The 27,954-nt window shown below is 43.0% G+C and overlaps 1 protein-coding gene across 4 annotated transcripts in view; it reads right to left on the reverse strand.

Moving 5' to 3' along the window:
* SEMA5A (semaphorin 5A) overlaps window positions 1–27,954 on the reverse strand; it is a 486,740-nt gene that overhangs the window by 96,182 nt on the left and 362,604 nt on the right. For all 4 annotated transcript variants that reach the window (XM_067730359.1, XM_067730362.1, XM_067730361.1 and 1 more), the window contains one exon: window positions 6,131–6,338. In XM_067730359.1, the coding sequence (XP_067586460.1) occupies window positions 6,131–6,338 (208 nt within the window). The remainder of the gene's footprint in view (window positions 1–6,130; window positions 6,339–27,954) is intronic.

Here is a 27,954-nt window from a genome sequence, read left to right on the forward strand (position 1 = left end):
GCACGTTGGCATGTATTTCACAGTTTTAATTAGCATGTTGGCATGTATTTTGGAGTTGTGAACAGCATGTTGGCATGTATACTTTCGGTCTTTTCCTTCTATGTTTTAAACAGTATTAATGATGGCAAACAAATAACGTGTCTTGCTTTTTTCAGGTAATATCATATCATACAAATGTCTTCACTGTCATCATTTAATGCCTTCAGAATAACCCACTGAGTGAATACTCCACCAAGTCAGTATATCATAACTTGGTAATTAATTCCCTTACTATTGGAAATTTAACATTGGAGCACTGGTTGTGATTCAGATATAGCTTAAAAAAATAATTGTACAGCGATGGCAGGCTTGGAGATTAGGTCCTAGTGGAGTCCAGGGTCAGACTTTAATGATAAATCGATTTGGGGATAAAGTCTAAGGTAACTCCAAGGCCCTTTGGCTTGAATCCACAAGAGATATTTGGGAGATTTTATTTATGTCAGAATTTCTCATTAGATTCTGAGCCCCGCGAAGACAGGGTCAGTGATGTCTCATCTATCATCATACACTCAGAGCCTGGCTTGGTGCTTGGTACACATAAGATTCAATAAATATACTATAAGTGAATTAACTAAGGAAAATCCACAGTCGTTAGAGGCTACACCAAAGCCAAAGCAAACAAAAACTCAAGATGTTGAGATTAGGGAAATATTAAGTTTATTTTGAAGGGAGCATATTTACTTTGTAAAATGGGTACATTTCAAAATGTCCTTCTGATGTTTATATGATTCATAACTGAATGGCTAGGGCTGTCTTGCTGGGGCACCTTGTGGGAATCCCGCAGTTGCTCTCTATACATTGTGTTTCTCCCATCAGGCAGATGCTGTCTTTAGAGAATATGTAATTAATAAAGGTGACAACCTATTAACTCCACCTTTTAAACTGTAGCTCTTTCAAGCAATAAATATCCTGCAGGAATCTCATTTCCACACTAGTTTTCTTAATGAGGTGTTAATTTTTTTATTACAGGCTAACTGAACTAAGAATGACTAGACACCCATTCACAAATGGAGCCAACGTATTTTTCTTAATGGTTTCCTCTTTCCCTCCAGTTTTATAAAGCAAAATTTAGAAGCCATGTCTCATGTTATATACAGGCTATGAATCTTCCAGTTCCCAGCTTTCCTTCTCTCTCCAAATAGTTTTTACAGCAAAGCAAAAATAAAATAAACACCTAAGGACGAAGGGTTTTCAATCCTTTGGCTAATGTTTTATATCACTGCACTTTTCTGTAAAGGGAGCTTTACTGTTACACAAGAATTGAGGTTTTCTTTTTAGGTTATAAAGAAAAATAACAGAAAGGGGAGAGGCAGAGCGTCCATTTGTTAATTTGATAAGTATTTACTGAGCCTGTCTCAGGCCGGACACGTGCTGAAGGCTGTACGGAACCTGGAAAGACAATGCCCAGCCTTCAGGAGCTCACATTCCCAAAGGCTGAAGGAAGAATTCTAATTTCTGTTCTCTGACTGATGATTCTTTGGACATTCTCTCTCTGATTCCGATTGCTCCCTCATCTATAAAATGTTAACACTACAAGCTGACAGGTTTATCTTACCTCAGAATCGTGGTGGGTGTCAAACAGAAACTAAAGAATATATGAATGTCTGAAGAGTAGAAAACGCTCTGTTGTTAATTAACTAGGGTTTAGAGTTAAACTATGTAATTTAACACTTACTTTATGTAATGTAACACCGAATTTTAAAAATTAGTGTATGTAATGATGTAAGGCACATTCATTCATTCAAAAGGCGTACAGGATAATAATCTAATTCAGGAATCAGCAAATGACAGTGCATGGCCCTAATCCAGCCCCCGCTCCCTAAAGTTTTACTGAAACACAGGGTAGGCGAATGCTTGGCCCTGGTGCCCTGGTGGCTTTTCATGTCTCCACACAGGGCAAAGCTTAACTACAGCTAAGCTAAGCTTTGGCAGGGCGCCCTGGGACCCGCCCGATCACGCGCGTGGGAGGATTATGAGCGCCTGCTACAAAGCTGTTTTCCTCCCACCTCCCTGTGCTCCAGGGAGGCTGTCGGGAGATGGTTTCTCATCGCCTCCTGGGTTCTAATGAGATATAAGGCTTTTTGCCCCCTACTCTCGCCCCTACTGGGAGGCAGCTGCAGGCTATAAAACCGCAGCACAGAATCAGCTCCTCAGCAGCGTGGGGCCCGAGTTCTCCCGCGCATTGTCATCTGGCCTCTTCTGTTTTGGTGTCATCTGTGGGATAAGGGACCTGGGTAACTGACACCTTTTCTGCTCTTACTTTTGTTGTCTACATAAGTAATAAACTGACTGAATCTAAAAGTGAATCCTTCCTTTGCCGGATGAACCTGTGTGCCTTTTGCTGACACACAGCCACACCCACTCACTATGGTCTGTGGCTGCTTGCATGCTACAAGGACAGAGTTGAGCAGCTGCAAGAGAGACCCTATAGCCTGGGAAGCCTAAACATCTTCTGTCTGGTTCTTTACAGAGAAAGTTTGCCAACCGACTGATCTAATTAATGCACAATCCTTAAAATGGTTTTAAAGTCTAAATCAAAAGCCTTTCCATCACCACTTCCCCAAGCTTTCCTTTCCTTAGGCCTGAGGAGCTTCAATCAGCCAGACTAACTGAAGGTTACACTATTTCCTTGGGGGTGGTGGTGTGGGGAATAACAGCTTGATTTCTGGACGTGACTATTGCAGCTCAAGTCCTGTGATCATTCTTTTCTTCTTGAAGCAGGGAGATAAGACCTCTATCGGCTCTTGGCCAGTCTGTTTTCCTCCAAGTGGCAAGTTATGAATTTATGTTGGTACTTACGTCAGTAGGAATTAAGTTAGTGGCTATTCTTGCCTGCTTCACCTCGTGCATCCCTATGAAGACCTTTTACCACTTTCACACTGCTATTGGGAGCCCCTGGCTGGGCACCGGCCTCAGGTGAGGGTGGCGTCAGCTTACCTACCTTCCATTTCACATGCTGTACCCATATGCAGCCCTTTCCAGATTCCCATCTTCTTCAGAATTCAGCAAATATTCATTCATTTCATGAAACTAACACATGCGTGTGGTAAGTAAGTCTTAGAGTGCCAAGGATACACAGGAAAGGTAAAATTTCTCTCCCACTCTACATCCCCAGAAGTCACCATCCAACCTGATGAGCTGTTTTATGATTTGCATAGTTTTTCCAGGCTATTTCTTAAATGGATTGTGCAAAAAAAAAAGGTTAAAATCAAAACAAAATCTTTCTGCTTAGTTTTTGAGGTCAAACTCATCTGAAACATATGTTTAAAATATTGTTCTTTCCAAACAGCTTTCCGAGGAAAACAGCTACGCGAAGTTAAAAACACTGTGCCGTTGGCTCCAAGTTTCAATGTGTGCACAGTGTGGAGGGCGCAGGCGTGCACTGTTTGCAGCCCCTCCTGGGTCCAGGGTCACCTCTAGAGCAGCTAGAGAATGGAGACTCCTTTTACAGTAACCCAGGGGTACAAAACCTCTTTTTGGTCTCCTTAACCCAGCCTGGTGGCAGGCATGATAAGGCAGGCACTAATGGGAAGAAGCCGGGAGTACTCGTCACTACACCTGAGTTCAGCCTGTCCTGGTACTAACTAGCTCTGGCTCACAAGAACACCGCGAAAAATGCCATCGAATGGCTCATCCCTGGCTTCCCTGGTGGCGCAGTGGTTGAGAGTCTGCCTGCCGATGCAGGGGACATGGGTTCGTGCCCCGGTCCGGGAAGATTGCACATGCCGCGGAGTGGCTAGGCCTGTGAGCCATGGCCGCTGAGCCTGCGCGTCCAGAGCCTGTTGCTCCGCAGTGGGAGAGGCCACAACAGTGAGAGGCTCGCGTATCGAAAAAAAAAAAAAAAAAAAAAGGCTCGTCCCTGCTGAAATCTGACCACTGAGCATGATGTCCTCATTGTACCAGGGGCAACACAATGAACCAAAGATAAAGTCTGGGCCTTGGGGTCAGAGAGTCCGGCTCTGAACCTGGGTTTCACATCACATGAGCTATGTGACTTTGGACAGGATGCCAGAAGTCCCAGACACCATTTCCTCCTCTGAAAAATAGAGATGATACTTGACTTTACTGTCAGGGTGTAATGATGAAGGAAAGTGGGGATAAGATCTGGCGCAGTGCCAGACATGTAAAAGAATCTTGGGAAATCGTATCAACTGTTATCATTTATAAGCATTTTAATTGATATCAAACTGCATTGCCGCTGAAAAACAGATATTCAAAAAAATGAACAACGTGAATATGATTTTGAAGGAGACAGGTAATTTAGTTAAGCTCAATTTCTCTTCTAAACACTTCAAAATTCATTTATAAAAATGATTTTCTGATAACAAAATTACTTACATTGTACTATGAAAAATATATTGAACAAAGAAATGAGTACTTATTGTTACTCAATTGTTATCCTGTCCCTATGCCGTGTATTTCTTTAGGCGTATTTCTTGAAAGTTAAAATTGCTTTTGTCCAGAAAAAAAAAAAACCCACACTATCTTTCTCCATAATTTATAAAAAAGAGATCTGGTCATGTAGACACCAGTTCCTTAAAAATGGATTTTTTTCTGCAATGAGTGTTAGAGAGGTCTTCCTATCTTTCTATAAGAGGAAGATAGCAGAGAAACATGGGGAGAAATCCTGAGAAACTCTTGGGTTGAAATGTTTAGATTTTCTTTTCTCTAATGGAATATTTAAGGGTCAAATACAAACTGACCCACTCTGGGTGTGAGCACACAGAGGACCACAGTCTACCAGTTTACAATAAAGTTATCATCTCTCACTGCTTTTCTCTGAGCGTGTGGACAAGCAAACAGCAGGGAGATTCAGTTCTAGATATAACTGTAAAATCTTGTCCTCCCAGGAGCCTGATAAAGACAGGCAAGGGGCTTATTCTCCTTGAAAGAAAAAGGGGGAACTGTCAACTCCTCCTGGGCGGCTGGGCCTGGTGGTGGTTGATGCCTGTGGATTCATGGTTGAACTTCAAGTGCAGCTGCCTAGGAGACAGGAGTGCGCAGACGATGCCTGGCCTCCCTGACCTGATGCAGGACCTAGTTGCCTAAGTTGCACCTACAAGTTGCTGAGCTAGCAGAGCACCAGGATAAAGGTGAATTGCCTTGTGCACTGCAAACCAGAAACTCTCATTTCAGCACCAGAAATACCTGTGTAAGGCACAGGCCTGTTTTCCTGCCTGTTATCCCCTGTCATGTCCCCCCAGAGCATGCTGGGCTGCAGCTGGAGGACTGGTGCCCTTCCAGCTTCATTTAACTTGTGACACTCCTGTTAAAGAGACCCCAACCCTCCCTGTCGCCCACTGAACCATCAGCAACTGGGCTAGAATAATTCCTGCCCTAGGCTAGTCCTGCAGGAAACACAAATCAGAACACATTTCAAGCAGCCATCAGTTAAATTTAGGGAAAAGGTGTTATATAAAAGATAGCTGTTAATCAATGTCACTATTTGTTATTATTAGTCACAACAGCATCATTATTACTTGGGAGGTCCCTAAGGTTATTTATTTCTCGACACTCTGATACCAAAGAAGGCATCACATTATATACCTCGTTGTCTAAAATCATCTAGAAAGGAATATTGGAACGATTTTTATTAAACATAAAAACCTTCCTTCTACATAAGAATACCCATTTTGCCCATTTGCATTTTACATTACATATATTTTCCCATTTGATTCTACAGCAGTTCACATGTGTTAGATGAGAAAGTGAGGTTTAAAATACTTTAGTGGCCCGGTTAAAAAAAAAAAATATGTGTGCGTAGCAGATTAATTCAGGAACACCAAATATGGGCATCATCACTGAATGTTATAACGCACCGAAAAATTTATTTTAATCCTGACATCTGCTTACAGATGTTACACAGTGGCTGCTCCCCCACAGATACTGATGTGTCAACTGTCATCACAACAGCCTGGTTCGCATCAGAGCTCTCTGCATCCTGGGATGCAGGATTCACAAGGATGCTGAGGTCCTCATCCCATTCAACCACGGGAAATCTGAAAGCCCTCGGGGCTCCTGTGCCCTCTCTCTTGGTGGCGCCTCGACAAGGGGCGCCAGCACGCCGGACGGTCCCCTGGGGCTGCCCTACCTGCGCGTGTGGTGGAACTGGCACCTCTTCAGTGGGATCTTGGCCACGTGCTCCCGCAGACCCACGAACAGGACGCTCTGGCTGTGGAGGATCTGCAGGCTTCTGATAGGCTCCGGCCGCCTCTCGGGGAAGAGCTCCATCTCTTCCAGCAAACAGCTGCCCGAGGTCTGAGTCAGGGGCGCCCGCACTTTTTTAATGGTGCCGTAATCTGCGGAGGCGACAGGGAAAGAAGAAAGTGAGGTCAACGGGTCGCACCAGCCACTCGCCAGCTGAGCCACCAGGGTTCTCCAGCCTGGCTGCACGCAGGGTCATCTGCTGATGCCAGGGCCCTACCCTGGACCTGTTCAGTTAGCCCCGCTGTATGTGGGACCAGGCGCCAGTATTTTCCCAGCTCTCAGCAGCGCGGACATACAGCCAAGGAGGAGAACCACTCGGCTACGAGCTGCCTGGTCCCGATGCAAGTCTAGAGACCCAGAGCACAGTAAGGTCACTGCGGCTCAACGCAGCCAGCTTTACACCATCCCCTGGAGAACATCAGGTGAGAGGAATCCCTGGATTCTCAGTGAGAGACAGAGGAGCTGACCCTGCTGCCCCAGCACAGAAGACCCCACATGATGGACAGTTGCAGATATGCAGGGAGCAGAGGACCACCTGCTTCCCTCCTGCCCTGGAAGTACATCCTTCTCTGCCTTTCTGTCTGGATCCCCTCCTTCCTCTCTTTCTCCCCCAAGCTTGTTCTGCGGGATGCTCTTCTGGGTCTCAGCTCCATGGCTTCTTCTCTCCTGTACTAATGAACATCATTTCTGACTCGGTCCCCTCCCCACTCGAGCTTTTCTGCTCACCACGTGCTTATGCTCATTTATTTTGGCTATGAGCACTGCCTGAGGACAAGTGTCCTAGAGTCCCTGGAACCACAAAGACTCTCCAGAGTGGCTGTGATGGGCACAGAGAAGGGTCCTCTCCACCAGGGAGTGGCATGGTGCAGCCAACCCCCAGGGTTGGGACCCAGACTTGAAACGTGCTGTCGTCCTTGGCGTGCTGTGTTGAGGCCCCCAAGGCCAGTGTGCAAGTCCAGGGAATGAGACCCAACCCTCTAGAAGCACTTCTGAAAGCCGTCCACAAGTTCCTCAAATAACCCTGAAGGCACTGACTTCATAAAACCCATGGGGATCTGAGTTTCAAAACGTTGTAATTCTTATTCTGTAAACACAGATAATGAGGCTATCAAGTCATCTAAAAAAGGAAATAAAATCAAGAACCTCTGGCTTCAAGGCTTCCGATCAATCTGCTAATCTCACAAAAGATTTGGACATTAAATACCTTTACAGTTTTTCATTCCTAGGAGAGTCCTTAGAGACGAAGGATGTTTACATTTAGAGAGAAAATACCTAGGTGGATATATATTATCCTGAGTTCATTAAGAAACGTATATCCGAAACATCTCCAGTGAACATTTATTGATTATGAACTGACTGCTATAAGCCCTATGCATGTAACAGTGTATAAAATTATGCATATATTAATGTGTGCAGTATCAGTAAACCACTGCTTAATTTTATTTTAGGTTAGCTGGTTAAACATGTCACTTTTGAGAAAGTTCAAGCACAAACAGGATAACTATGTATACTGGGAAGATTAAAAATATAGTACCTGTCTTCTTTTTTTAACATCTTTATTGGAGTATAATTGCTTTACAATGGTGTGTTAGTTTCTGCTTTATAACAAAGTGAATCAGTTATACATTTACATATGTTCGCATATCTCTTCCCTCTTGCATCTCCCTCCCTCCCACCCTCCCTATCCCACCCCTCTAGGTGGTCACAAAGCACCGAGCTGATCTCCCTGTGCTATACAGCTGCTTCCCATTAGCTATCTATTTTACGTTTAGTAGTGTATATATGTCCATGCCACTCTCTCACTTTGTCACAGCTTACCCTTCCCCCTCCCCATATCCTCAAGTTCATTCTCTAATAGGTCTGTGTCTTTATTCCTGTCTTGCCCCAGGTTGTTCATGACCTTTTTTTTCTTAGATTCCATACATATGTGTTAGCATACGGTATTTGTTTTTCTCCTTCTGACTTACTTCACTCTGTATGACAGACTCTAGGTCCATCCACCTCACTACAAATAACTCAATTTCGTTTCTTTTTATGGCTGAGTACTATTCCATTGTATATATGTGCCACATCTTCTTTATCCATTCATCTGTCGATGGACACTTAGGTTGCTTCCATGTCCTGGCTATTGTAAATAGAGCTGCAATGAACATTGTGGTACATGACTCTTCTTGAATTATGGTTTTCTCAAGGTATATGCCCAGTAGTGGGATTGCTGGGTCATCTTTAAGGGAAGAGTGTGTGTTTGTGAACGCACAGCAAGGGAGTGGGTGGGAACAGAGAAAGAGGGAGAGACGGGGAGAGGGAGGGGGGAGAGAGAGAGGCAGGGGAAGTCTACGCAGCAAGGCAGCATTTTAACAACTGCTCACACTTAAAGTGTGCAAAACAATTTGTATGTATTTACTGTGTAAGTCAATCTAATTTTGACCTGGAGACCACAATTTCCAGCTGGCGGGAAATTCAACCCAGTGATGTTTGGGTCTTCCTGCTTGCATGGGGCAAAGCATCAAAGATGAGCCCAGCACCACGGCAGGGATGGGAACAGGTGGCAGCTTCAGGGAAGGTAACCTCAGCATAGTGTCTCAGCCCCAATACCCCGAGAGGAGGTCTCCCCTGGCAGACGGAAGTGCCAGCCTCCTGTGGACCAGTGACAGGCACGGAGCCTTTGCTGCCCTTTGGGACATCCCGACAATAGGACGCGGTCCGAGACAGAAGTTAGGAGCCAGGGCCTGCCCCCATCCAGTGAGCTGCAAGGCTCTGATGAGTCTTAAGTAGAGACTCTTGGGAATAAACACACTACTCTATATAAAATAGATAACTAGGGCTTCCCTGGTGGCGCAGTGGTTGAGAGTCCGCCTGCCGATGCAGGGGACACGGGTTCGTGCCCCAGTCCGGGAAGATCCCACATGCCGCGGAGTGGCTGGGCCCGTGAGCCATGGCCACTGAGCCTGCGCGTCTGGAGCCTGTGCTCCGCAACGGGAGAGGCCACAACAGTGAGAGGCCCACGTACCTCAAAAAATATATATATATATGTAACTAATAAGAACCTGCTGTAGAGCACAGGGAACTCTACTCAGTACTCTGTAACGGCTTATATGGGAAAAGAATCTAAAAAAAAACCAAAAGAGCAGATATATGTATATGTATAACTGATTCACTTTGCTGTACACCTGAAAGTAACACAACATTGTAAATCAACTATACTCCAATAAAAATTTTAAAAAGAGAGACTCTTGCGATAAAACAGAACATTTTAGAGCAATGCAGGGGTGGAGGTGAGGAGGGCCAGAAGAGGCGAGAGTCCAGGTGGCGAACTGCCATCTTTTGACGGTTACCGCGCTATTTTCATAGGAAACATGGGTGAGAGAACTAAATCCTATTCAACAGGTGCACAGAGACTGCTGGCTGTTTATTATTTATTTTGCTGATGGATTATTACTCTGAGAAACCAATCAATAACAATTCAAACGTCAATATGCTCATACGCACTTTGAATTCTTAAGCAGTTGTGCGGGGAAAAAACACATTTTCAAAGATCTTTAATCATTTGATTTAAAAGAGCTAACCATCATTGATCAAAACGTCTCAATGTGTATTTCTGCACGCCTTGTATCTGATTTTCCAGCTGACTGGGATCTCACAAAACTAGAGGACTTCTTAGCATTTCAGAGAAGGGTACTCAGCGTGGACTTAGGTGCTCGTCCACCATCTACGCCTCTGCTGGGTCTTCTTCACTCTGAGTCACTTGATCACGCGAGGAGGCTCATGAAGTTCCCCGTTCTGTTGGCAGCAGGGTCAGCACATCCGGACCCCAGGAGCCTCCTTCTGTTCCCTCGACGCCTGCCCTTCCTCAGCCGGCACCTTGGCCACACTGTTCACACACTGTCACCTTAGTGTAGAACACCTTCCTCACCTGGACGCCCCCAGAACACTCACCCTGCGCTCCTGTCTCTGGCGTGAGCATCTGGACACGTGCACGACCACACCCCTCTCCTGCCTCGGACCCTCTGCATCAGGTGTCAACACGGTACCAAGTCACCCATGGGCCATGTGAGGCCCGAGCCCAAGCTGGTGTCAGTAAATCAGCTTTACTGCATGTGGGCAAATGGACCCAAGTGTGGTTTGGTAACAGAGCAAGGATGTGGCAAAGCCACTTTTTTTGTTTGTTTGTTTTTTCTTTTAGAGGCAGAAAGTCAGAGCCTGACTCCTAAGAGACCAAGGAACAAAGATCCACTTCCTATGAGAGGACAGAACAGCAGGACTTGGGGAGGTCCCTCAGAGTGCTCTTATGTTTTGCTGTCTTTGCTTTATAATATCTGCCACAGTTTAACTACTAAGTTAGTTGTTTTGTGGCTTCTACACTTGCTGTTATTAAGCTCCATGAGGGCAGACACTATCAGTTTTGTCCCCTGATGTCTGCAGAGCGGCCACCACTGTGGCCTATGTGCTGGATGAGAGACTGAACTAACGAGTGAGGGAAGGAAGGCAGGAAGGAAGGCAGCTGTCATGGGAACGTCATTATCACTTGTACATTTGCTAAAAAGACTCCTGATGAATATCTTTGCATTGCAACGTTTAATGAGAGGTACGATATCAGTCAGATCAGTCAGTGTGAAGGTGAAACAAGAAACAGTATTTCCCCAATTCCCAAATATTTCAACTAAAAGTGTCATAGACTAAATATGAATGAGGAAAATCATTTTCATGGTTTCAGCTGAGAAAATGTCGGCTCTGAAAATTCGCCATAGAAAAATAAAACCATATATACCTGAAACTCAATACTCTAATCAAAGCCAGTGGAAGGAAAACAATCAATGCTAGAAATAGAGAAAACCTTCTCAATCAGTCTGTAAAATTTTGAGATCAGAAAGGAAAGAGAAAATTGGCACTTCCTGTCAATTGCAGATCACTTCCCCAAGGAGAGAGAAGGAGAGCGAGCTTCTGGAAGTGCAGAATCGGAGCTGACAGCAAGACCACGGGGTTGGCACCGCCCTGGCCCAAATTCTCACAATATTCACCTTTTGTGAGAATGTGAAATACTAATTACGTTATGGACACACATTTGAGGGTCAGATATTTGTAATTTATCTCTAAAATTGAAAACCACAGGTACTCGTGAAAGAGAGCTACTGCAAGATTTTTCATTTTCAGGCCGATGACAGCTGATATAGTATGGTTGTCATTTGAAAGACATGAATAGTTGTAAGTATATGAAAATGTAAATACTGTGCTGAAGAACTTATATTTGCCTAATTTCAGCAGAACAGGAAGCCTGCTTATACTTTAGGGGGTGGGCAGATTCAATAAAGCATGCCCACTTAAATAGATAAACCATTATTTTTTTTAGTATTAGTACATCCAATTCAATATTGTTCATGGTTTACCTGAAATTGAAATTAAAGTAGGCATCCTAAATTTTTATTTGTTAAATCTGGCAGCCTTATTATATCCACATCTCATGCAATCATCTCAGCAAGCTGGTGAGGATGTGACAAATATATGCATGAGTATTCCCACTTTACAGATGAGAAAACTGAGTTTCAGAGAGTAGAAGATCTGATATAGATTTCCTATGAACTGTACTTTTAAAATCCCGTAAGGGAGTCAGACATGAAATGGAGGTTCACGTCAATGCTAATGAACAAGAGAAAGTAACAATGGACCCCAAATAAACATTAATTAAAAAGCCAGTGTGATACCTAGGAAAAGGTAGTTATATTTATTTTTTTATTTTTATTTTATTATTTTTTTTTTTTTGCAGTATGCGGGCCTCTCACTGTTGTGGTCTCTCCCGTTGCGGAGCACAGGCTCCGGACGCGCAGGCTCAGAGGCCATGGCTCACGGGCTCACCCGCTCCGCGGCATGTGGGATCTTCCCGGACCGGGGCACGAACCCATGTCCCCTGCATCGGCAGCCGTACTCTCAACCACTGCGCCACCAGGGAAGCCCGGTAGTTATATTTAGATTGTTTGCATACTCTTTTTATTCCACGAAATCTTCTGGAAGTCATGAAACGTAGCCAGTTGGGAGGTAGTTAGAAGGAAGGCAACATCCTGATCCATCGGAAGCTACCCACGTGGAGGACAAACACGGTCAGCAGCTGCTTCGGAAAGCACCGGGGCCTCCTGGTTACCAGGACCACATTCCTTCCCACAATCAGGCAAAGACAGGCAAACACGGTGACTGATGTCCCTGCTCCCTTACACCGTCTATCTAAAGAGTGAGGCATGCAGAGCCAGATCAAACATGTCTGGATAAACACAAGTTGTATGTACACTTAAAAGCCAGTATCTCTGGGAATAAGAGAAAGGAACAACTATCCCCCAAAACAACAGCCATGCAAGGCACCGTCACCAGACCAGACCTTGAACAAATGAAGGGCTTCACTGAAGTGCTTGCCAGGGATGTGAGAACTCTTCTGGGCACAAATCATCAGACTGTAGGTCCAAACAATTCCTAATACTGATTTTTGCTGGTGACTAATAAAGTCATGGAAGACCAGAGGCACATCTGACGGCAGGTGGAAAACACAGAGGCAAAATTGGATTATCGTAATAAGAGAGGTATTCATTTCAACCTCAGTATTCTGAGCCATTAGGAAAATGACCAAAGGAAAAAGCAAAAGTCATAAGCAAAATCGTATACTAAGGTAAAGCTGGAACATCGTCACATGAAACAGTAATAAATCCAATTTTAAAAGTGATTTCTGGGGAAGAAATATTTACATAAAACTTATCAGAAGACTGGAGGGTTACTTGAAAAGGACATGAAGAAATCCCCCCCAAAATTCCAACCACAAGAAACGATCCATGAAACACTGAAGTTTGCTCCACGACCTCCAACACACAGCAAAATATGTGCACGTCCAAGCACCTTAGGGGAAGAGTAAGTAAAATGAGAACAAAACCAGGGCTTCCCTGGTGGCGCAGTGGTTAAGAATCTACCTGCCAATGCAGGGGACGTGGGTTCGAGCCCTGGTCCAGGAAGATCCCACAGGCCACGGAGCAACTACTGAGCCTGTGCTCTAGAGCCCGCGAGCCACAACTACTGAAGCCCGTGCGCCTAGAGCCCGTGCTCTGCAACAAGAGAAGTCACCTCATGGACATATATACACTACCAAATGTGAAATAGATAGCTAGTGGGAAGCATCCGCATGGCACAGGGAGATCAGCTCGGTGCTTTGTGACCACCTAGAGGGGTGGGATAGGGAGGGTGGGAAGGAGACGCAAGAGGGAGGAGATATGGGGACATATGTATATGTATAACTGATTCACTTTGTTATAAAGCAGAAACTAACACACTATTGTAAAGCAATTATACTCCAACAAAGATGTTAAAAACAACAAAAAAGAGAGAAGCCACCTTAATGAGAAACGCACTTGCCGCAACTAGAGAAAGCCCACACGCAGCAACGAAGACCCAATGCAGCCAACATAAATTAATGAATTAATTAATTAATTAATTTTAAAAAAGAGAACAAAACCAAACAAACAAAAATGTATGTTTTTCTGCAGAAAAAAATATATTTTGGTTTCAATGAAAAAATGTTCTTAGAGCAAAGTGTGGTAGTAAAGAAAGCTGCCCGGACACATTCCTAATGCATTTCATGGGAACAGAGTGACTTGCACATGAGACCTGAGGAAGCAACAATGACTAGAATCCCCACAAAACTTTCGAGCACTGATGGCTGGAGGCGAGAGCCCACAGAGTGAGTCTAGACCAGCGTCATCCAACGGAACTGTAGCACCAGCCATGCAAGTAATTGAAAATTTTTCTAGCAGCCACATTTAAAAAAGAAAAAAAAAGAGCAGGTGAACTAAATTTAATTACAAATTTTTATTTAACCTGATGTATCCAAAATAGTGTACAATCTTCCAATACGTAATCAATATAAAATGATTGAGCTATTTTGCATTTTTTTTTCTACTAAGTCTTTGAAATGAGGGTTCAGATTACCCACGTTTCGGGTGTGCAGCAGTCACATCAGGTTATGGCTATGGTATTGGACAGCTTAGAGATGTAGAGAGGTGGCCCAGTACTGCCCTGAAGAGCCAGGTGCCCACCACTGCCCAAAACGGGCAACAGCTTCATAACCCACAACATGGCAAGCTTCATTTCACATATTTAGCCTTGCCATATGATTTCCACTGAAGAAAGGGTTCCAGCAGGAAGGGCTGAGAATAACTGAACAAAAGGTTCCATCTCCACAAATGTTTGAGAACGCTTGCACTAGAGATCCTACTGCAGGTAAGGTGAGGCAGGTCCTCAAAGGTTAACTGAAGGCTCATGGTGTCCAGCCAGTGAGTGTAGCCCTGATATTAGAACCTGGCCCCTAACCCCTCACCTGGCCACCTGTGTCACCTGCTGGTAATCTGCCCACAGGCAAATGACAGATGTCCTGTGAGAGCGAATGCAATTACTGTCAGCTTATATCAGAACTTTATGGACTGCCACAAAGTAAGCACAACCACTAAAGAAGATTCTTTCTGTTTTTGTTCATTTTCTTTGTAGAGTTTTCCTTTAATTAGAGGTTAAGCTTGTCCCTACTCTTTTGGAGTAGAGCTTCTGTATCACTTTTCTGAGAAAACCAATGACCCTGACTGCCCTCCCAAACAGAACTGGTGAGGGCGAGGAGACTTCATGGTTCACAGCCTGGATAATCAACATATGAAAGCCAGTGCAAACAAGAAAAAAAAAAAACCACTGATGTATTTATACCAAAATTAAGCTAACAAGGAAAGAGAAGCATAGATGTAAACTTGATGTACAAATAGAAAACTACAGACTACTTTTATTTTCCTAATTCAGTCAATTTTCAGAATCCAAGATAAGTCCTTGGGGGAGAATACGAGAGATCCCATTGGTATGGGTACTCTAATTGCAAATCATCTACCATCATTATGATTTCTAAACTAAAATTTCAAACAGTCGTAGGACATTAGAGTTGGAAGGAACCTACAACAATATTTTGAATTTTGCAGGTGAGGAAAGCAAAGCCCAGAAAGGTTGAGTTCCAAAGATCAGACGATTTGGGCCAAAATGTAGGTCCTCTGCATATCAATCAAGAGCTGGTTTCTAAATTTTTGAAGGTATTTTTGTTTTGAAAATATGGAAAGTATAATATACAATCCTTATAATGGTGTATCAGTAATAGTATGGCTGATAAGTTTCTTAAAAGATCAGGTGGTCTTATCAGACAGTGTATTAAGCAGTAGTGGTTATTCAAGACAAAGATTAAGCTATGATTTACAGACACGCTTATCTTATCCCAGAATTCCCTACACACGTAACTAATATATAAGTGGTGCCAGGACAGACCTGACTTCTCTACCAGGCTAGGGACTCTCATCTCCTCAAGTTCAGGAAGCAAACATGAGAATAAATGGATGAAAAATGCCTAGAATATTCTAGTTCAGTTATTTTTTTTTTTTAAAGGAGGATTTAAGGTGACAAAAGATTGGTTTAAACAAAAAACTTTTACAATAAAAATGACTCTCTAACCACTAATTGCTTTATGTGATGTAAACTGTATGTAATATAAACTCTAATGGATGTAATTCAGTTATTAGTGGTTGAAAATTCACTATATTTTTGACTTTGGGGGAAAATAGCTGGTCTTTCTCTAAATTTCAGCGATCAGTTTGCTAATTAACATGGATTCAATAGTTTAAGCATGATTCTATTCTGCCTCTTGATAGGGATGTTCAAATATAGCAATCTCTCATTTGGTGTGAAATATACCTTATAATAAAATATGGATTATTATGGGCTGGATTGTACCCCATCAAAATTCTTATGTTTAAGTTTTAATTCATAATACCTCAGAATGTGACTGTATTTGGAGATAGGGCCCTTAAAGAGGTAATTAAGGTAAAATGAAGTCATGTGGGTGGTTCCTAAGCTAATGTGACTGGTGTCCTCGTAAGAAGAGGAAATTAAGACACAGACTTGTGCACCCAACATGTGAGGATACGTCTGGAAGATGCCTGTCTGCAAGCCAAGGGGAGAGGTCTCAGAAGAAATAGACCCTGCCAACACCTTGATCCCGAACTTCTAGCCTCCAGAACGGTGAGCAGTCAACTTCTGTTGTTTAACCCGCCCAATCTGCAGTACTCTGTTATCTTTGTTAAGGCAGCCTGAGCAGGCTATCAGAGGGACTCCATGTCAAGATTAAGAAGATCTTGTCACCCAGATAATTTGCTCAAAGCAATTTCAAAACTGGACTGCAAATTATTTTTCCACATTTCCCTAAGATATTATGACTCAAATTCGAATGCAAAGGCATTATAAACTATATTAGACAATTTTCTTTTTTCCTTGTATGATTGCAACATAAGATTCATCTTAGTAACAGCCTGGTATTATCAAATATTGTCATGTATTTCACTTAATCCCCTATACATGTGATCCTGGGCTAGAAATGCAGCAGGACATGATACAGAGCACGTAGTATTGTAGAAAACTGATGCATTTTGATAAACATCATAAAATAATTCAAATAGCGGAAGCCTTGCTCACAACCTTTATGCTAACAACCCTGGTGATCTTTGGGGGACAATTAGACCTAAATGAGTGCTCAGGAATGAGCTTTCCAGTATTTGAGGGAAAGGTCATTGGTTATAATGAATTTCTTTTTGGAGGATGTCTAGAATTTTAGTTTCACCGAAATTTTGAGGGTTCATGAAAATTTTTTTTTTGGAAAGAGGGAAGGCAGAAAGGAAGGAGGGAGAAGGAGAGGGAAGGAAAAGAAATATGATCAGCTCAATATAACATTTACTACTGCTATAAATAACAATAATAATTTTTCATTTTTTGTAATTGTATACGATCAGACAGCCTTCTGCAATTCATTAAAGCTTCAACAATGAAACAATACTAAAAGAAAAAACTCATCATGTCCTATGGTCCTACGTGTATAGCGGCATCAACTCTAATGAACTTGAGAACCCTGAACAATGAAAAAAGTCGAGAAATCAATTCTTCTTGAGTATAGCAGCCCGAAGCACTTCCAAAACACTTTGGAATAAATATATATTTCCTCTAAGGTGCAATAAAACACTTAAGAAGGTGGAGCTGTAACATACTGGATACATAGAAAATTTTTGTTTTAAGAGAGGGAAAAGTCACACCATGAAACAAAGAGAGGGCTAGTTCAGGGAAATGTGATATAAAAATGAAGGATTATTGCAAAGCCCTGGACGGTTAAATCTTTTATCTTGACTCTGTTCTCCTCTTACTACTTTTCTAAGTTCTGTTGTATTTTAAAGGCATGTTTATTATTCAACTTGCCATGTGCTGAATCCAGTACAGAAATTAAACCTGTGAACGGGACAGGCAGTTCTGACCATGGTTGCCTGTGACAGGGCTGGAGATTCACTGCGGACACCAAGGCCACTAATCAGGGAAGCTGAATTACCTTATTTCCAATTGTGCATTTGACTCTATTTGATTCTCTGCTGTTGTATCCAAGAGACATTTTTCGTGTTTGTCTCATTGACCCAGAGTTACTGCAGAGTAAAAGGAAGCACGTTGTATTTGCATCTGTTACTGTTCTGAGTATTATCAGTGAGGTAATGATGAAATGCCCTCTTCCACTCACTGGGCAGCATGTTACCATAGCAACAGATCATTAGATAAAGTTCATCAATTCAGCCAGTTGTGACTCCAAAGCAGCAGACAGCTAATATGTGTCAAAAGTTCTTTCTTTTAACCCATAATTGAGCAAATGAATTAAATTGGTCTTGGCACTGGGAGCTCAGTATCGCATTTATATAGTAAAAGGGAATTAAAAGAAGAAAACAAGCCTTCTTGGCTAGTGTATGCCTGAAAAGGAGATTTTAATTAACTCAGTTTATCAGATTCAACTAATGGCTTATTTTTTCTCAAAAACAGATATGTTAGCCAGCTTAAACATCCTAGTCATAAATTATATGCAACATTCTTTTATCCCAAAGTATTATTTTTAAACCATATTCCTGTTTCCTCACCCTCAGCATATAAATTCCAGGTAGTCAGGTGCTGGGGGACCTAGCCTGTCTTATTCACTGTGATCTTACTGGTGTCTGTGCCTGACACACAGTAGGTGCTCAAGCAGAAGACATGGTTCCGTGTGAGGACCCTGGAGCCCGATGATCCAGGTTAGACTCCTGTCTCCAGGTCACTCACATCTGTGTCTCCTTCACCCTGGGGTCCAGCTCACAGGCCAGGGGCCATGCAGTGAGCTTATCTATGCAGAAGGCCTGGACAGTGCCTGGCACGCAGGATGCGTTATCTGAGAATTCAGTATTATTATTTTATTGCTATGTTTAGCTTATAGATTATAATCCTTACCCAAGTTTTGTCTAAAATGAGCAAGCTCCCTGCCTCTGTCAGTACTGGCCGCACATAAAGCAGAGGGGTGGATGATAGCTCTACTGCCTTACTGAGAAACAAAATGAAACAAAACACTCCTTTAAGTACTCCAAATCATAAGCTGGTGCTTTTAGGAAATTTACCAGTGGAGTTTTCTGTGAATAAAAACCATATTCCACTTAAAATGAGAGTGCAACTAATAGAGTCCTCTGGGTATCTTTTCTAAGCTCTCCTCTAACCCCAGAGCTTAATTCTAACTCTCATCATTCTGTTAAGGAGACAATTCAAGTTTCTAGAAGGTAATAACTTACCTTAGATTTACTCTATCTAAATTACAAAACAACGACCCAGGTGGCAAAGGCGGCAGCCCTTCTCTGACAGTCACCAGGCAGGAACACAGAGTCTAAATTACCCTCTCACCCCAGGGGTAAAATTTATACTGTGCCTGGTCCCATTAGGTGTGGACTGAGATGGCTGAGAAAAATCTATGCAAAGAACTTTTGTAATTTTGCATCATTAATTTGGAAGAAAAAAGAGAGCTCTCTACTCAATGGAATGAGAAAATTATTTTGTCATTTTCCTGAATCATTACATTACACTAATTATGAACTAGTGGCTGAGATTCCAAGCTATTTTTTTTCACATCTTTATTGGAGTATAATTGCTTTACAATGGTGTGTTAGTTTCTGCTGTATAACAAAGTGAATCAGCTATACGTATACATATACCCCCATATCCCCTCCCTCTTGCGTCTCCCTCCCATCGTCCCTCTCCCAGACCCTAGGTGGACACAAAGCACGGAGCTGATCTCCCTGTGCTATGCGGCTGCTTCCCACTAGCCATCTATTTTACATTCGGTTGTGTAAATATGTCAATGCTACTCTCTCACTTCGTCCCAGCTTCCCCTTCCCCCTCCCCGTGTCCTCAAGTCCATTTTCTACATCTGCATCTTTATTCCTGTCCTGCCTCTAGGTTCATCGGAACCTTTTTTTTTTTTTTTTTTAGATTCCATATATATGTGTTAGCATATGGTATTTCCAAGCTATTTGGGAGCTAGATTTTCACATGCTTTCTTCAGGCATGATCTCATCCACTTCTATAGCTTCAAAGCCAATCTGAGGTCTCTGTTACTGATCCAAACCTTTCTCTTTGGCCTCAAAGAAGAAGTTCCAACCGACTGTCAGACCTACCACAGGAAACTGGAACTCAGCATATCCCAAAACTGAGCTGTGTCTCCCCTTTGGCTCAAATCTGTTCATGCATCTGAAATCCCTTTCCATTTGTTAGGATAAAATTTTCAATCTGACACATCCCACATTTTAGCTTCACCTTCTGTCTCTCTATCCACAATGCCAGCCTTTTAGAACACTTCCGCCTTTCAGAACACTCCATGCCTTTCTATATCTGCAGGTTTTCCATATCCTGTGCCTTCTCCCAGGAAGGTCTGTCCAAACCTTCTCCACCAGGCAACCATCTCCCACCTTCCAAGGGCCAGTTCCCCCACTCCTCTGTGGGGTGTTTCTGACCCTCTCAAGCCAGGTCATTGTTCCCAAGTCTCTGTGTCTCTGGGATCTAGAGGGAGAAACCCTTAACCAGCCTTTGAGGAGAGGATGGGGAAGGGAAAGTCTACACTTTTCAACTGGACCTTGAAAGATGAATGTGCATTCACCCAGCAGAGAAGGAAATGAGGGCAGGTCGAGGAGGGAGGGTGTCCTGATCAAAGTGGGGAAGACTGGGGACCGTGGCTCACAGACGTGTAGGATTAAATGTTCCTTAGAAGGGTGATGCATTGGGTTGGAGCCAGAGAATGAACACTGCGGAACAGTCCAGTTTACATGTGTTTGTGCAATGCCACAAACTGGATCAAGTGTAATGAAGCTCTGAGCTCTGCAAAACACTTTGGCAAGCAATTTGGAATAGTGTAGCAGAATTGAAGATTCCAGTACCCTGTGAATCAGCACCTTCAGCTTCCCAGCCCATGGGCCATGACTAGGTTACACATATACCATGATATAGACCTCCTCCACTCCTGAGGCAGTGTGGGCAGCTCTGCCCCACTGGGTTGGTGCCCATGGTAGCAAGTAACCTTGATTTTTCCAATGTGCCGTATACAGAATGTCATTTTCTATGGTTGCCATGATTGGGAAGCCCTGTCCTGGACACAGTTCTTGGTACAGGCTCCAGGGGATGTGCACAGGGATGCAGGGGCAGATGTAGCAGCACCACTTACAACAGCAAAAGACCAGAAATCCCCCAAAGGCCAGTCAACAAGATTACCTTAAATTCAGGCAGATGATGAAAAAACGTATATAGTGGCAAAGATGAAGGGACTTCAGTTGTGTGCATGAACATGGATGAATCGTTAATTTAAAAAATGTTGAACAAAATTTTAAAAAGAGAATCTTAAGAGAATATGCATAGACCCATTTACCTAAAGTTCAAAAGCATATAAAATTAAGCTATGCCATCTAGGGAATAAAATATGGTGACATTATAAAAGAAAGCAAGGAAATAATAAAAACAAAATTCAGGGTAGTGAATACTTTGGAAAGAGGGCATGGGTTTGGGGTGGTGGTAAAAAGGGGGGCCTTTAGAACACCTGTGAGCTCTACTGTGTGATTTGGCTGGTGGGTAAATTGGTGTGCCCATGTTATTACTCCTTATACATAAAACATATATCTAAAATAGTAGTCTATAATTTCCCCCAAAAAAAAACTTCTTAAAAATGGAAAACTACTATATAGAATGCAATTCTTGACCTTTGCAAACTTGGCTTCTTAGGTGGATGAACACACCTATCTCTTATACCATGTGCTATACACCCCCCTCAAGACATACACACACACACACACACACACACACACATGCTTACACCATAGGAAGATAATTTAGATGCAAATATATTACAATAGAAGTTAGTATTAAAAACAAAAGGCAGGGCTTCCCTGGTGGCGCAGTGGTTGAGTCCGCCTGCCGATGTAGGGGACACGGGTTCGTGCCCTGGTCCGGGAAGATCCCACATGCCGCCGAGCGGCTGGGCCCGTGAGCCATGGCCGCTGAGCCTGCGCGTCCGGAGCCTGTGCTCCGCAACAGGAGAGGCCACAACAGTGAGAGGCCCGCGTACCACACACACACACAAAAAGGCATTATAAGTATGTAATAAGGTGCACACACTTCTATTCCCTAATATTCCTCTGGGATGGAGGCAGGTATTCCCTGGAGCGTGTCCTGAACAGAGCTTGAGATGGGAGCCGACACGCTTCCCTTTTATCTGCCCTCTGCACCGGATATGGGGAGAGGTGTCAAGGAAGAAAGGCTCCAGATGAGATATGGGTAGAATTTTCATTGGGAGCCTATTGAGAAAGGGTGAAAAGATAAAGGGGTGGGAGAGAGAAGGTAGGGAGATGGCGGCAAACTGCCAATAAACCTTCCCGGTGACCACGGAACCTTCATGGCGTCTTCTAAACTCACACAATACTTGCTGTGTCTTGTTCTTTTCAAACACAATCTGGAGAAGGAGATGACTTTGTGTCTGACAGCGTGAGAAACACAGTCTGCCTGAGAGTGCACAGGACTTCGTGAGCATAAGCTCAAAATTAATAAACAGAAATTGTGGGGAGAGTGAAGGACTTCCATGACATTGGGAGTCTGAAATAAGGAACCAACTATTCAAGGGGCAGGTAAGTCCCAGCTGGTCTCCACTGGGCGGGCATGATGCATATCATTAAATGTCTGTGGTGGGGGGAATAGGCTTGCATTGTGACTCGTTACCTGAGATGAAAAGCTGGGGTATTCAGCCACTAAACATGCCGCACACTAACGACGCAGATTCCGGGGCTCTGGCCTGCTGGCTTCAGCGCTGACTTTCCGATGCGGCTCCCGAAATTTCTGTGGGTGCCGATTTGTGACCCACATGGCATCCCAGTCCAGTTCTTACTCAGGCAGAAGACAAATTAGGAGTCCTAACAAAATTCCCCAAACTAGGATTCAAGTGGCTGAGGGTCAGTGTGGTCCCAACACCAGTTGTACATCCTCCAACCATGAAGGCCGTGGTGAGGGTCCCAGTCAGACACCAAGAGAGAGAGGACCAGGGGGGCAACAGGTCAGTGTCTGGAGCAGGAGGGAGTGGGCACCACCCACAGGGCACAGGAATGGCCCTCTGATTCCTGGGATGAGAACATATCAGAGAAGACGGGATACAACTCAGACACTGTAGAGAAAACTGGATCACAGGTCACAAGAGAAGATGTCAAAGGCCCAGTCACTAAAACTGGGTGAGGGGTCACAGCCCAGCCAGGGAAAGAAGACCTGGCACTGGGCTCGGGCCCTCGTGTTCCTGGCACACCTGGTGCTCAAGGCAGGAAGGCCCCAGAATCTGAGTAACCCAGAGGTACAGGTTAAGGAACCCCGGCTTTGAAAGTTAGAGGGTCCTGAAGACAAGCTGCAGGTGAATCATCACAGGTCAGCAATTCAATGAAGACCAGGACAACTGGCTCTTATCCAGTCCATGCAGAGAGAAATTAATGCTGCCCACAATAAAAAGAAAAAAAAAGAGCCAACATTATGTAAGCAATACAATTTCTAATTTAAAACAGAAAATTAAAGTTTAACTCAAAGAGCAACAGTGCATTGTGAAGACTGCCTTTTAAAGACCCAGTTTACCAAGGACAAGTCAAGGTCTCTGCCAATGGGGCTATCTTTCACTTTGAACCAGTGTTCTTTTGCTATGGTCAAGGTCAGATTTTTAGAATTAATTGATTATACCAGTGAGGGCCTGCATTAAATGCCTACACTGATAATCTTTGAGATCACTTCCAATACTACAGGTAAGGATTTCGTTTTTTATGAGATTTTGAATATTTAGACAATTATTGAAATTTGTATCATTAACACAAATACATGAAAATTGAGGGCATGAAAACCTCATATCTGTTCTGGGGGTGTGAAAACCAACTTCTACTGGTCCTAACTCAGGATCATTGTAAGCAACTTTTACTAATTATAGATAATTCTCAATATTTTAGCCTCACATGATAACAATGCTTAACACATATTTTCTAGTTAAAGAAAAAAAACACCTATCTTGAGCAAATTTTCTTTTCCTTTCTCTCCACTCAAGTTTAATTCCTCAAATAGAAAAAATTACATATTTAATCAGTTTCATTATACTCAGTTGGAGGGCAACATTAGACTAAAAGTAGATAACAAGAACTGCCCTCTGAACATTGTTTTAATCTCAAAATGCCTTAAAAATTTCAAACAGAGTTAAGCTTTTGTAGCCTTCAGAAATTAAAAAAATGATGATAATTATTCAGTTGGTCAAAAAGTTAATTTGCATTAAATGCTCTTAAATGTTTAAAAAGCTCAGAGTTTTTTTTCTTCTTTCTTTCATATTTGGGCTTAGTTAACACAATGACAATGGAGCTTGGTGACTGGAAGGATGGCTGGATGGCCAGATGGACATCTACCCATTTATTCAGCATTGATTTAGCATTTACTATCAGCCAATGCACAGCGGGGGAAGGTACTTTTTTCCTTCATGTTCACTTTTCTTTGGTCTACAAGAGTAACTTCGTACATAATTATAATTTCTGATATTCTTGACTTTAGGAGTTGGTTAGGTTTGGGCTGCCTTGATTCTTCATACAAGGTCTCATTAGCAAAAGTCACGTCCTCAGCTTCTCTAAGGAAATACTTACTTATCCAACAGGTAAGTCAGATAAGACCAAGTAGGAAGAGCATTTGCCCCTAGGGACATTGGCTTAAAAATTATTCCATTCTTAACACTATGAGAATTGTATGGTTCCTTGATAAGAACCTCTGCAGCATCTTTTTGGAAAGACAATTCTGTTTAAAGACCATAAAATACCCTACTTAAGAAACATCGATTTGGCCACTTCAATATTTCAAAGAGGAAAGGGGGATGAAAATATTATAAACAAATAATTGGACAGCTTTTTAATAGCACCGTGGGATTATCCAATTTTTTTGCAAGAAATAAATGAAAAGAAATTCTGATGTTGACATCTCTGCAAATGACAAATACCGCTTCCCACACCCACACAGGTTTGTTTGCAAACCTGCACTGTCAATAATCACACCACCATCAAGCTGTTTGCACCAATCCCAGTTTGCTGCAGGCACCCTGGTGGGAGGATGAATTCCTTCCACCTGGGTTAATTCACCACTTCCTTTAATGGGCTTCAGGTGGGAACTATAATATTAGCAGGTATACCTCGCTCCCTGTACCTTAGTGCTCTCTTACTCCTAGGTCTGTCAAATCTCTTCCTTTTTGCACTAAGGGATTTCTCTACCCACATCTCCTCTGCAAAGAAATGATGGGGTGTTTTTTTCTTCCAGTCACTCTCCTGTGTAACAACTTCTGGAAGAAAGCCTGTATATAACGTCATTGCTAATGATATTTCATCTTTCGGTGGAGACTGCACTTATTCGTTCCTGGTCCTTCTGTGTGCACTGCTGTCTGCTTTAGAATTTAATTACCTGGAGGCCATGGCCTAAATCTGCTTAGTAATGCTTGGTCATCATTGTTAGGCAAGGGTCATATATACAAGCCAGTAAGGAAGGTAGAAAGTGCTTAGACAAATGAAAAAGGTAGATGGTCAAAGCCAAGGTGTAAACAATCCTACAAGTAATTTGCTGCCGTGATCAGATGTGGGTCCACTTTGGCCAAGCAACCCGACACCTTTGCAAAGCTTCCATTACCATGTCCTCCTGCATGTCAGACGAAATCATTTTAGAATGATTTACTCTGAAGACCATGTTCCTTTCAAAAAGGGAGAGGGGCCAGCACTCTGGCCGAGTTTTCCTAGTGCAAAGATTCAATTTGTTAACACATCATAAACAGAATCAAATCATTCCAGACTTTATGGTACTAAGAAATGTCGCTTTCTGATTTAACAGCTTAGAGAACGATAGTGGTGGGCCAGTTGACGGCAATTTCACAGATTACTTTAATGCTCACCAGCAATGTGGAGGGGTGGGAGAGTCCTAAGAGTCTCTTCCTTGCATTCCCAAAGGAATCACAAAACTGCAACTTGATCCTGTGTGTTCACAGAGGTCCATGTCAACCTCAAGCGTCCGACAGGCTCTTCTTGTGGGAATCCTGAGAGTTCCCCAGTAGTCCTGGAATAACTGGGTGTCAGAGAGGCAGCACTACCTGGGGGAGATAGGCAGTCGCCTCCCCACCTGTAGGGTGATGTCAGAAGGATTCTCCTGACAGGGTGTGTGTTTATCTCTATAGTCAGGAGAGGCCCACGCCTCAAGGTCACAGTACAAAGAAAGGAAGGAAGAGAGAGAGAAGGCAGACATGGTGATGGCCCTTACATTTTTAATGTTGTAAGATATTTCATTTGTTTTTTTGTTTTTGGCTTGTGAGGGAATTATCTGTTAAATGCCATAGAATATATGGCATTTCCCCCCTGCCTTTCACTTCTACATTATTGATTTTTTTTTCCAGTGCAGACATTAGTTCATGGAGCGCTGGAGCCAATGAAAAATGACTTCATTCTGCCATGAGCACTTCAGCCGGGTCTAGATGACCAGGCACAGAACAAATAATTGATGCAACTAGGCAGCTCAAACTAGAGCAAGAGATGTTTTTTTCCCTTTACATATGAACAGCCCTAGTAATTCAAAGTGTAGAAGTTTTCCCCAAGGAGAAACATTTTATATTTAATTTGAAACTTTCACAAGCAAACTTATATTTAGGAGCTCTTTTGTTGGTTGGTTTGTTTGGTGGGAGTGGGTAGCAGGTATGGGGTGGGTGTTTCAAGAGACTTCCTGTAGTAGCAAATTTCTAGAGTGGCTCCACAATTACATGGGGGTGTGTATATATATATATACACACACATATGTACCCCTTCTTCCTGAGTGGCCCAACCTGTGATGATGGTATGTCACTCCTGTGATTAGGTGACATTATGTGGCAACAGTGAAGGGATTCTGCAGGTGTCATTAAGATCCTAAATGAGTTGATTTTGAGCTACAGTGGGATTACCCTTTGTGGGCCCGACTTGATCAGGCGAAAGGTCTTCAAAGAGGGGCAGGACCTTCCCTGAGAAGAAAGGCTCTTTGCAGCCTTGACAGAGAAGCCTGGCTGGGAAGGAGCTTCAGGCAGCCTGTAGGACATGAGAGTGGCCTCTACCAAGAGCCAGCAAAATCCTGGGCCCCTCAGTTACACAGCCACGAGGACATGAACTCTGCCAACAGCCTGAATGAGCTTGCATGTGGATTCTTCACCAGTCCAGCCTTCAGATGAGACTGCAGTCCTACCTAACATCTCGACTGCAGCCTGGTGAGACCCTGAGCAGATAACCCAGCTAAGCCCAGGCTTCTGACCCACAGAAGCTGCAAGATAATATACGTAAGTTGTGTTAAACTGCTAAGATTACATATATATATATATATATATATATATATATATATATTTTTAGATAAAATCCCTTTTAACAAGTTTCGTATGAAGAGAAGTAGTTAACAAGTGTTGGTAATAATTGTACAATGTATTTAATGTGTTTTGTCCCAGACGATGAAATGAATGAGGATGAAGTAGCCATTTAATTGGGAGATTTATTACCTATGGAGATGTTGGTTTTTAAGATCAACTAGAAAAGTTCTTTTATAATAACACTTGCAGGTTCATCATCACATTGGCAGACAAGTGAGTTTTCTCATAACTGAATTTCCAGGATAAAAGTATCTGCAAAAACATATTCTAAATTATGCATTCCAATAAATGGTGATCTACATTAGACTCGCCTTACCACGGCATGGCTTGTGGGGTCTTAGTTCCCCGCCTGACCAGGGATCGAACCCAGACCCCTTGCAGTGGAAGCTTGGAGTCCTAAAAACTGGACCCCCAGGGAAATTCCTCACAGTAAGTGGTCTGAATGTTTCTCTGCAGAAGTGGAGATCTATAATTCACAAAACAAGAAAACCTGGGACATCGGGTGGATGTTGCCAAAACCTGTTTGGAGTTATGACATCATTTCACACAGAAACAATGATATACTAACTAGAATTTTGTAGAAACAGGAGGACAGCAGGCCTGGGAACATGATGCAGGACCTGCCATGACATCTAAAGAGGTTATATCAAAAATGCACATCGGGCAGGATTTATATGAAAAGATGAGGTGAAGAGAGAGAGTTTGTATTTCTTTCGTCCACAGACTGCAACGCTTTACTACCTGGGGAAACTGTCAGTCAATCCTGATCATGTGAAACATGAAAGACAGAATGAAAGATTTACATGGGTCTAAAACAAAGAAAGGCAGGAGAGAGAAAGCAGACGGAGAAGAAAACAGCAAAATTGTCTCCTCTCTAAAGGCAAAAGTGG

The sequence above is a fragment of the Pseudorca crassidens genome, chromosome 3, assembly GCF_039906515.1.
Source record: "Pseudorca crassidens isolate mPseCra1 chromosome 3, mPseCra1.hap1, whole genome shotgun sequence".
Lineage (NCBI taxonomy): Eukaryota > Metazoa > Chordata > Mammalia > Artiodactyla > Delphinidae > Pseudorca > Pseudorca crassidens.